Consider the following 11703-nt stretch of genomic DNA (forward strand, 5'->3'; position numbering starts at 1 on the left):
AAATAAATAAATAAATAAAATCTTTAAAAAAAAAATAACATAGTTGCCTTTTGACCCACTCTTGAGACTTCTGGAACACCTGACTGAGAACACGGGCAGAAGCTGGCCACTAGGATGTTTGCCACAGTATTGCTTAACAGGGAAAGAGATTGGAAACCACATAAATTCAAAAATTAAAAAAGGATTTAAATAAATCCTGGAGTAGCCATGCAACAGGTTATGACACAGACGTCATAAACAAAATTATGGGAGTTTGGTCACTTGGCATGGAAAAGTGACCATGATAATGTCCGACGACCACTGTTCATTCTGATTAAATAATCACTGTGTATTACACGTAACATACAACTAAATGCATCTGTGTGCAGGGTCCCTGCTGCCCGTGCTGTAGGCGACCACAGCCTTAGAAATTCAAGCTGTTGCTTGTTTCCTCAGGGAAGGAAAGCCCTCCAGTGAGTGACACCCCTGATGATGGGGACGAGCCCATGCCGGTCCCTGAAGACCTCTCCACCACGTCCGGCGGACAGCAGAGCTCCAAGAGTGAGAGAGGAGTGGGTGAGTCGGCCGTCCAGGTGTCCCGTTGGCGGGCTGTCACACGCTCTGTGCCCATTAACACCTCGGTCCCTTCATATCCTTCCACAGTCAGTGGTTGGGGGGTGAGATCATCGGACCTGCTGTTTCTCCTCAACCGCCATGGGAAGGAGATGCGGGATAAAGAGCAGCCGCGTGGGGTCCCGGTGTGCCAGAGGTTAGAGAGGCATCACGGAGGAGTGACACCCCCACGTGGGGACCACGTGGCGGGGGGGAAGAGCTCCCCGCTGTGGGGGCACATCCCTAGAACGTCTCCCATCCCCTCGGTGCTGCAGGAACATGTGATATTATGGATTGTAGGTAGTGAAAATGATCCATTTTATGTGCTTTGGAAAAACAAGTTTGTTTTAGAGCTTCGGTTTAGAGCAAGCCAGACCTGTCCATTTTATGTTATCCCACTCGGCCATGTTTCTCCAATGCCAAATGCAACTCCAAGTATGAAATTCAAGGCATAGAAATGGTTAAATGTCAAAATGCCTTTGTGTGCATCCCTTTTCCATCCAGAGGTAGGTACGTACATTCCTGCAGCCTCTCCCTGGGGTTAATGTGCACAGCACAGGTCATGTCTGCAAAACCTGGTCTGCTGTCTTTATCACGGAGTCCCCCAGAAGTTCAGCGAAATGTCCAAGGTCACAGAGTCAATGTGAGACTTGATTTCTAACTCCAAGACTAGTTTTCACACATTTAAACCATGTTCTCATGAGATAATGAGTCAGCAATTCCTTAGAATACCTATTTTCTCTTTCATTTTTTAAAGTAAAAAAAAAAAGAAGGTGACACTAAGAGCCACCTATGTGCACAAAAGAGTATCATGAAGGGTGAGCAGAGGTCACGAGGTGGGATGGATCCTGTGTGGGGCAGGTGTGAGCCCCCACAGCCAAGGAGGGCGATGCGTGTGACGTTCTTAAGGTTCATTATGAAGACCATCACAGCTCTGTCTCTATAGGACATCCTGATGTAGTAACTAAGAAATGCATTTTCTATGTCTTCATGTCTTAGAAACCAGTGAAACTTTGGGTATATATATATATATATATATATATATATATACACACACACACATATAAAATACACACACACACACTTCTGGATTTTTCACTCTGCTCTCCACACATCATTTCAGGGGTTCCCAGAGTTGGGACACACAAGAGCATGCTTCTTTTTCATCGATGCATTTATTTTTAAGACTGTCTTGCGTTTGTTGCAAGTGTTTCTGGTATATCATATACCATGCTACTGTTACACTGCCTCTCAAGACACATTTACATAAGGTAGAAAGTCAGATTCCAGTAAAACTATTTAGGCAGTGAGGGTGCACATATATGATAAAAGCTTGCAAAGGTGGCGCATGAATGGCTAATGTCAGGCGGCCCTGCTTTGTCTCCTTCATCCGACCTTGAAACCACCAGTGACGTGGGAACTATTCTCTGCACTTTGAGTGGCAACAAGCACAGGCTCATGACCCACCTGGGACATGGGGGGGCGCTCAGAAGAAATTAGGTGCTCACTTAAGCTCTCAAGTGATCCGAGAGCCTAGCCATCAGCATTAGGACTCTGGGTTCATTGTTGGGGAAACCAGGGAGCGCTCCCCGACATCCCCAGAGCTGCCCTGCAGCCCGTGAGCCCTGGTGTTGATGGGTGTCCTTTAGAGAACTGAAAGTCGCCTGATTCCTGGAGAGCAGAGGACAGCACGCAGGGCGCTTGGTGGCGGTCAGTACATGCTCCCTGTAGCTGCCTTCAGAATATTCTAGGTACACTGTCCCTTGTCAGCCGCCAGGGCCTGGAAGGTTCGGCTGGGGCGAGGTCACCAGGCCCCTGGTGGGCACTGCTGACTGCGTCCCGGGCTGGGTTTCTTGGCTGAGGCGTGAGCTCTAGGTGCCAGCGAGCCGGGGGCAGGTGTGGTATGGAGCTGGGGGCAGGGGTGTGCTTCTCCGTGACTCCCTGCGGCTTCCTGCCGGTGCTCCCTTGAGGCTGCCTGCGATGGGATAGGATTTGCTTCCGCTTCTTCTTGTAGGATGAAGGTTGTAACAAATTCCAGAATTACAAAATTTAAAACACCTGACAAACCTCTTTGCTGAGTTTGTAAAGCCATGGCCACGCCGTAGGGCGGGTGAGGAAAGCCATCTGCAGCGGGTGGCAAGACACTGTTTCGGGGAGGGGCCAGGGCCAGGGCCAAAGAGGCGACGGGTCTCTGCCAGGAGGTCCAGAAATGCAAAAGCACAGAAGACAGTCAAGCAGGCAAGAGGAGAAGGGTTTGAAGGAATGGGGCAGTGAGACGGAGAATCCCAGAAGCCCGTGTCCCAAGAGCCATCAAGACGTCACCTGTGCTTCCAGGAGATGAATTTTTAGAAACCATCCTTGGGATTTTCGAGGGAAACCAGCTAGCATTCGTGTGCGGTGGTTGGTGTCGATGGAAGTGGCCCATCATAGGGAACATTAAACAAATTAGGTATGCAGAGCAATGGGAGACAGTGGGGAAAGGCAGGGGAGTCGTCCCCCAGGAGGACGGGGAGGCACATTTGAAGCTATGTGTCCTCGGCTCTGTGGGAAGAAGGCAGAAGAGTAGAGGAGCGTCAGAGGACAGACAACAGGAAACCATAAGCAGCCCCTCCCTGCCCAGAAGTAGTCAAGCACGTAGACAAGTGCCTTTGTTGAGCACAGGTTCTAGAAAAGGGATGGAGAGGGCGGGTGGCGCAGGGGAGAAGGCAACGCTGAGAAGATGCAGCTCAGACTCAAAAGGGCCACGTCCCAGCCCCTCTCCCAGCCGGGTGCCTCTGGCCAGACTGTTGCTACTGAGCCCGTTTCCTCATTTTCGCAACAGCAGCGAAACTCATCTTGCAGAAGGGCTTCCAGGGTCACGTGAAAACAGAGAAACACACTTTGCTGAAGACAGAGCAGCAAAGGCAGGTGGAAAAAGGACAGTAAAAGGCAGAAAAAGAAAGCAATTTGTGCAAAATAGGGCTTTCAAAGATGCAGGAGATAAGGGGTGAGGGCACCTGTTGGGGCTTTGTTGGAGGGAAGGGAGAGAGAAAAAAAGTAATGTGCGGAGCACATTTCTTAATGTGGAAGAGCAATTTATTAATAATAATAATAAAGAAATTGATCCCAGGGATAGGCAAACCACAAGAGAGGGATCAGAATAGAGAGCTTGGGGGGCACCTGGGGTCTCAGTCATTAAGCATCTGCCTTTGGCTCAAGTCATGATCTCAGGGTCCTGGGATCGAGCCCTGCATCGGGCTCCTTGCTTAGCGGGGAGCCTGCTTCTCCCTCTTTCTCTGTCCCTGCTTGTGTCCTCTCTCACATACACTTGCTCACTCTGTCAAATAAATAAATAAAATCTTAAAAAAAAAAAAATTGAACGGAGAGCTCAGGAGTGCTGGCCATTGCCAGACCCAAGCAGAAGGACAAACAGCCAGATGCCAGACGGTGGGAAATCTTTAGCCACGCAGACCCCTTGCCTGTCTGCTTTAAGAGACAAGGGATGCTTCAGAAAAGCCATGAGCCCTTAAGACCAGGTGTAGACACGTGGAACCTCAACCCTAGTCTCCAGCATACTGGCGGGAGTGGTAGAAATGAGCCACCTGGGATGGGTGGTGGTGTTTCTAGGGACAGTGGGCTATTCCCAGGTGGCCTTCACCCCACGTTGAGGGGATACTGGAGGACTGTGTGGAAATACGGCCCCCTGGATTAAAAGAGAGAGGGAAGGAGGGATAGGGAGCAGATGCCAGAGCAACCTTGGGAGGCCTCTGGTCGATTCTGGGCCCGATTCTGGGCCCGAGCTCGGAAGTGCAGCTTGAAGCACTGAAGTTAGACTCAGAGGAGAACTTGCAGGCAGGGAGGGATTCAGTCTACTTAAGAGGATGGAAGCTTGTACTTCTGAAGTGGTCGCTGTAAAAATGAGAGAGCTCTCACCTCTCTGAAGTGGTTGTGTGTGAAACTGCTGTGCGCAGACCGTGTACTCGGTGACCTCTAAAGGCAGCCGCACACGGACGTGCCCTACCACGGCAGCCGGGCCAGGGAAGCAGAGGACGACTTAGGGTTCCTTCCGCGGGCCAGCAGCTTTGGAGGAACAACGATGCCAGGCTGGCATCCGGGGGCGCAGAGGAGCAAAACTAAAAGCTTTTTTTATTTTCTTCCTTTCTTCAGTGCCCTCCCCATCTTCCTTCTGGGCTCCCTGCGGGTGCAGGTGTCCGTGTCCTGACCTTGAGCAGAGACGTAATAGTGCTGTGGGACTGATGGGGACGCGGCTCCCCCAAGCACAGCCCAGCTGGCCCAGCAGGAGGCCGAGACTGGAGTTCCCCCCGGGGCTGTGCAGGGCATGCCACAGCGGATAATTGGATAATTGGGATGAGTTTGCATACTCATCCCTGGGTCTTCACTACTCTTCATTCACCCTGGGCTTGTGCGTGGATGAGAGCAGACTCGTCTACAGGCCCCACTCGGTTCTGGAACCACCTCCTCTTTGCCGCTGCTCTCTCGTGGGACCCGCCCCCCAAGCTGGGAGGTGATCACCGTGGTCTCGCCTGTGGGGTGTTTTAGGACTTCACTCTCAGAGGTCGCGTGTCACGGCGTGGTGTTTGCAGCAAGACGCTGTCGCCTTCTCAAAGCTAAACTGGTTTGATCTCGGGGTCTCTCTCTTCAATCCTTTGTCCAGGGTGAGGTTCACCTTGGCAGAAAAGGAAAGAAAAATAAATCTAGATTTTGTTTCTCCTTTTTTTTTTCTTTCCCTGGAATCCAGGAAAGTAATTAAGTATGTGAAAACATAAATTTTATTATTATTATTTTTTTTTTAATGTATTCCACCAAAGTAAAAATCACTTCACCGAGTCCTGCATTCGAGGACAGATGGCTCAGAAAACTAACATAGGGTCGCTCGGCTACTCCTGCACCACATGTCACCTTCATGATCAAGTTTAGGCAGAATCCCAAGACAGCGCAGTGAGGCGACTCGTGGCTGGAGCGCTTCTGGGCAGCCCGCGGTGGTGGGGGTGGGGGAGGTGCAGAGAGCTCTTCCCGATGGAAAGAGAAAGTGAGCTTGGTCTAATTGGAGATTGGGCAGCTGGCTGTGAGGACGGATGCTAAGCCTGCTTATCTAATCAGCAGTTAGAGGAAGTTGTTTTTATCTGTGAAACGCATCTCTTCTGAACTGATAAACCCCATTTTAGCTAAGGAGACATATTATCTAGCAGCATCTGAGCGTTTGCTGCCACCAGCGCAAGCGTGCCCGGATGGTAGGCGTCCTTGCGGGCACAAAGCCAAAAACTGTTTGCTGGACTTCAGCGGGCTGGCTGTCTTGGGTTTGGGGTTTTTGTATTTTCCTTGGAGCAAAAACTAAAAGCCAAGTATCTCTCAGATCCTGGCTCCCCTCGCTGCGTTGGTTTCCTTGCGCCTCTCGGTAGCTGACGTGTTGTGCAAGAGTGGAGAAATTTGTAAAATTCTGCATCACTCATCTTGTGGTTCCCCTATCTTGGAACGCCTCATGGACAGGGGACGTGTTGTCACCAGGACATTTCCAAACCAAGACGATTCCTGTTGGAAAGACTCTCATTTTCCCGCATCTCACCAAACAGGAGATGTAGCCTTAAAACAAGGATTTTCCCTGAGACTGTCAGGTTTTGGGAAGAAAGGCTGTGACATAGCAGGTGCATTGCTTCCCATCTAAAAGTTACTATTTTTTTAGCACCTCCACTCTGTTGGCCAGCCACGGCATGTGGGAGGCGTGCGCCCTGCTGCGGAGCAGTACAGTGTGTGGGTTCCCCCAGGGAAAGCAAGAGACCGTGGGCTGCTCCGGGACCATCTTGCACCAGGCATTGGTGTGGTCGGGTGGGATCGGACAGCACACCATGCAGAACATTCCTTGAAGGAAACTGAAACTGCTCTGTGTGTGTGTTGTGTGTGTGTGTGTGTGTGTGTGTGTGGTGTGTGTGTTTCTGCACGTGCTGTGTATATCTTGTCCATAGTGTGTGTCTGTGGCTGTGTGATGCGTGGTATATATGTGTGTGTTTGTGTATAGTATATGTGGCGTGTATGTGGTATGTGTTTAAGTGTGTTTATGTGGTATGTGAGTGTGTGGTGCATATGTGTGTGTTGTGTGTCTGTGTGCGTGTGTATAGTATGTGTGATGTGTGCATCTGTACAGTATATGTAGTATGTGTTTATGCATGTGGTGTGTGTATTATATGTAGTGTATGTGTAATGTGTGTCGGTATGGTGTGTGTGCCTGTTGTGTGTGCAAGTAGTGTGTGTATATTGTATGTAGTATACGTATGGTGTATATATGTGTACTGTGTGTGGTTTGTGTTTCTGCATGTGGTGTGTTTGTGTTGTGTATGGTGTGTGTTTGCATGTGGTGCATGTATATTATATGTAATATGTGCGTGCTGCATACGTGTGTATTGTGTGTGGTGTGTGTGCATGTGTGTGGTTTGTGGTATGTGGTGTGTGTGTGTGTGTCCTGGGTGGCATTGGACAAGAGATCACAGTTGTTCCCTTGGAGGCGCGTCTCTGGCCCTGGGGTTCTGTCCCTGGCTTCAGTCATATCTGGCTCATTGTCCCTGGCAGGAGGCTTCCCATCATTTCTGTCCCTGTGTGCGGACAGGGGTCACCCGCCCACCTAGAAGCACTGGGCAGAGGGGTTCCCCGAGAACAGTCCTCCATGGGGACTACTGCAGTGTAATCGCTGGGAGATGTCCTGGGGGACCCGGCAGATGTGTGCCTGGGACATGTGTTGGCAGCAGACTTCAGGGATAGGCCCTGATACGGTGACCACATGGAAAGACGGCATCCGTTAGAAATGAGGCACAGAGGAGAGCAGGACACAGTCAGTGTAGCAAAACCCTCCGAGTCTGAGGAGAGAGCAGGGGATGTGGAGGAGGCCAGCCAGACTGGACGGTGTTCTTGCGACCACCCCCCCACCCAGCATGAAGACACACCCATCAGGAGGGCGTGCATGGGGACGATGGACTCCTGCAAAGCCCGGTTCCATTCTGTCCCACGAGGGCCAGCCTGTCCTTGCCTGCTTGTGTCTGGATGCCAGTGACCATGACACCATAGAGGTTCTCAAGGTCAGACCCGGAGCAGGGCCACCATGGAGGACTTCCCAGGCTAAGCTCACGTGGGGATTCGTGCAGATACCATTTCTGATGGCGTAGTGTTTGTTTCCACCTCAGCTGCTCCGACTCTTAGGAAAGTCTATTTGAGCACATTCGTGCAGATAGAGCCCTTCTTGGTGGCAGGGTGACGCCCTCACGCCAAGGCCTGGGAGTGGGGCTCAGAAGCCCTGCAGTCATGTCCAGCAGAGCTCACTGACAGGGACGTAGCAAAGGAAGAGGTGCTCCTGGCTGAGCTGGGCAGAGGGGAGAGGAGGGCCAGGGAGGACTCCAGTGTTGACATTGGAGCAGCTGGCTGAGGGGAGCCACGTTGGACTTTAGGAACAGCGGTGGCTGGGTGAGAGGGAGGAGGGCGGGCAACGAGAGGTACAAAGCTGCTTGCTCTGGGACATGACCCTGCCAGATCTGTGTGCTCGAAGATCACAGGTGGCAGTTGGCATGGAGGCATGATTTGTGCCTGTGTGCAGGGGCTGCGGCGGGAGGAGCCAGGGCGATGGGAATGTCTGTCCTCTGTGGCCACCGTCTTTGTCCACTTACTCGCTCTGGGAACATGTGTGAGGTGGCTCAGCCTCCACTTTGGTGACGGCGGTGATTCCCCCGAATGGAATGGGAACACATGGGGAGTTGGGGCCAATTCGACATCTGTTGGCCAGCCATAGCCAAGGAGCCTTCCGGAAGGCAGGATGGGTGAGAGGTGGAGAGAGAGCTAGTTCTAGCTCTAGGATCTGCGGGAGGGACAGCGGAACACCAAGGGTCTTGGGAGATAAATGTGTGTAATGTTTTAGGAGAGAAGGCAAGGAAGGTGGCAGAGAATAAGTTCTTTGATTCAGGTAGAATTTCCGGAAAGAAATATGGCGGAGAGGCCGCTATAAGGAGAGAAGATAACCGAGAGTGGGAGTGATAAGCTGTGCTGGAGAAGGGGGCCTTTGGGAGATGAGTGGTGCAGAATCAGCTCAGCAGGGTCAGAGGCCCACATGAAAATGTCGGGGAGCACCAGGGAGTGGGTGGAGGGTAGGAGGCAGCCCCGCCCGTGGGTTGACTTGTAAGAGGAAAGTATGAAAGTGTATTTGAAGGCCAACAGGAAGGAGCAGGTGGAGAGGAAGGATTACATGATAACAGCCCGAGTGGAGGCCTGGGGAGGCAGACAGGGGCCATCCAGGAGCTGGGCTCAGGCTCCTCCTTAGCCTTGTCCAGATCTGTGGCATGTCCCCAGACATCCTCATGGCCTCTCTCCCACTGCCCTCTGGGCCATACGTGAGCCCACCCTCCATGTTCGCAGCAGGGTCTGCCACCACTCAGGGAGAAAGCGCTCCTCTGGGATTTGCTCAGTCAGCAGCCCCAGCGCCTGGGCCTTCTGTGCACTAAGTAGGCGTGCAGGGCATGTACGGAATAAGAGCCCAGAATGGGGGTGGTGTTGCTCTCTCAAGTCAGACCCCAGAGAGAGGAAGTGAAGGGGAAGGAATCGAAGGCTGGGTCTGAAATTAAGGTTCACCATGTGGATTATCTGAGGTCACTGTTTCTCTGTGGGCGTAGTTGGTATTTGGGGCAGAGAAGCCTTCCTTGGTTGACTCTGTCCCTCCCACTGGAGGATGTTAGCCGTGGGTGTCACACCTCGCCCCAAACGTCCCCACCTGTTACCCAGGCGAGCGCCTGGATTCACGCCTTGCCGTCGAGCCCAAGCACCTCATCCCCACACGGTCAGCTTTGGGCCCATTCACAGAGTCACGGTGTCCTGGAAACTGACCATGGATTTCTTTTAAAAAAAGGAGTACGTGCAGAAAAACTGGGATGCAGAAAGTTGAGAAACACTGATCCTGACCCTTCCCTCCATGTTCGTGACTCCAAAGCTGCACATTCACTTTGAAAAGTTGTTTACTTGTACACGTAGACACCAGTATTTTGTATTTTTACTGACAACTTAAACACCAGGCTCACACCGTACCTCACGGATTTAGTAAAGGAAATAAAGATGGGTTCTTCTCTACCAGAATAAATAGTTAAACAGCATTTTTGGTGCTAGGTCGCCGGTCCCGATTTCCCATTCTGCTCTGTTCCGGCTCTGCTGAAAGCATACTTAGCTCTGACTATAAAACAGCCAACCGACATTTCGTTAACTTTCCTTCTACATGGGGTTTCAGAAAAGAAATGGAAAAAAAAAAAAAAAAAAAAAGGCTTTGAGCTGTGGTTGCCAGTTGCCACCTGTCCTATCTGGTTAGGACATTTTCTGATTTGGGAAGTGTAAATATAACCCAGAAAAAAAAAAAAAAAAAACAAGCTTCCCCTCCTTTTATGCAAAAGTAGCAAGCTTTAGGCGCAGAGCAGAGCCCAAATCATTGCCCTGCAAAGTTTCCACGACCTCGATCAGTGAGATGAAAAGGCTCTCGCCTTGAGGCCGGCGGGCCCAGGAAGCCAGCTCACTGCCTGCTTCCACGGCTCGGCGGTGGTTGGGGCCGGGCCACAGGACCTGCCAGATAAGCCCGGAGTTCTTCACAGTCCAAGCGGGAACTACGTTAGCACATTACCGCAGATCTGCTCACACCCTTTGCTTGTTAGGATTTGGGCGTGCGGGGTGGGGGCCAGTGCCAGATACCTGTAGGGAACTCAGAAAGCACATTTCCATCTATGGCTGGAGCCAGCGGGAATATGCCAATGGGTCCAGACTCCGAAAAGCTCCCAGGCTCGCTGGGGACCAGCGGGGGGAACTTGAAGCCCTCCGGGCTGGAAGGACTGACGCCACAAAAATTGGCAAATGCTACAAATTAGAGCTTTTTTTTCCCTTTTTTTTTTTTTTTTCAGAGCTGGGTTACCTGCACTCCATGTCTACCATACTATTTTCCCGATGTTCACGGGGGCAGGGAACACTTGGGTGGATGGCTGTGTGGACAGGAGTGGGGGTTTGTGGAGCAGGGTAAGGAGGAGGGGGCTATGAGGGGAAACGCAGGGCATCCAACCAGAGGCTTGATTCCAGATGACTCTGCCCTTGGAGTCCCAAGCTGGAAACGTCACGCTATCTGGACTGGCTTTCTTGGTGGAGGTGTCACGCTGGTTTTGTCACTGGGGGGTGCATGACTAGAAAAGCACGCTGGGTCGGGACGCCCAGGTGGCTCAGTGGGTTAAAGCCTCTGCCTTCGGCTCAGGTCATGATCCCAGGGTCCTGGGATCAAGCCTCGAGTTGGGCTCTCTGCTCAGCGGGGAGTCTGCTTCCTCTCCTCTCTGTTTGCCTCTCTGCCTACTTGTGATCTCTCTCTCCCTGTCAAATAAATAAAGTCAAAAAAAATAAAGAAAGAAAGTAAAGCACGCTGGGTCTTCCTTTCTGGCTCAGCTGGTATTTGGGCTTGAAGAACCTGGGCACACGAAGCAACCCCCGTGTGTGTTACGTGAAAGAATCAGAGACAATGGTCTCTCTGGAAATCAGAGAGTCATGACGATGCCCTTCCCAGGATCCTCCGAAGTGTGGGAATGGACGTGGTCTTCTGGGAAGTTTCAGTGACCAAGTGTTGTCTCAGATTAAAGACAACCGTGGGGTGTGTGTACCAATCTAGGGGGTGACCCTGCCGCCTGTCCCTGCAGGCCCGGTGGCCTCCGTGGGCCTGTTTCTTAGAAAGGCAGCTGGGGACACTATCAGAAGCCACCCCAACGGGCCACAGGGGTCCTTTCCAATGTTCCTGCCTCAAAGCCTCTGACACTTGCTTTGACCCATTAACCACGGCGGCATCATGTGCCCTACTTTGGGGAGCGAGGGAGCTACAGGGACCTTTGAGCCACACGTCTTGGGTGTGTCTCTGCAAGGCTGCCTGCCAGGACTGTACTTCCCCCACAAGGGATGTGGCTGCAGGCTGTCGATTTCCACTGAAATCACCCGGGCAGGATTCCAGGGAAGTCCTGAACATCGGGTATCTTTCCCCACCGCGCGGGGGTGATGGATGGAAGGCCTCCAGCCGGCTCCTCGTGGCCCTTCGGAGCATGTGGCTGAAGCGGCCTCTCCGTCTCGCAGAACGTGGGA

General features: G+C 51.9%; 1 protein-coding gene across 35 annotated transcripts in view; it reads left to right on the forward strand.

Annotated features, from left to right (window-relative positions):
- IKZF1 (IKAROS family zinc finger 1) overlaps positions 1 to 11703 on the forward strand; it is a 95074-nt gene that overhangs the window by 20871 nt on the left and 62500 nt on the right. For all 35 annotated transcript variants that reach the window (XM_082692810.1, XM_082692804.1, XM_082692812.1 and 32 more), the window contains exon 3: positions 436 to 555. In XM_082692810.1, coding sequence (XP_082548936.1) covers positions 436 to 555 — 120 coding nt within the window. The remainder of the gene's footprint in view (positions 1 to 435; positions 556 to 11703) is intronic.

The sequence above is a fragment of the Mustela nivalis genome (genome assembly GCF_964662115.1).
Source record: "Mustela nivalis genome assembly, chromosome: 12".
In the NCBI taxonomy this organism is placed as follows: Eukaryota; Metazoa; Chordata; class Mammalia; order Carnivora; family Mustelidae; genus Mustela; species Mustela nivalis.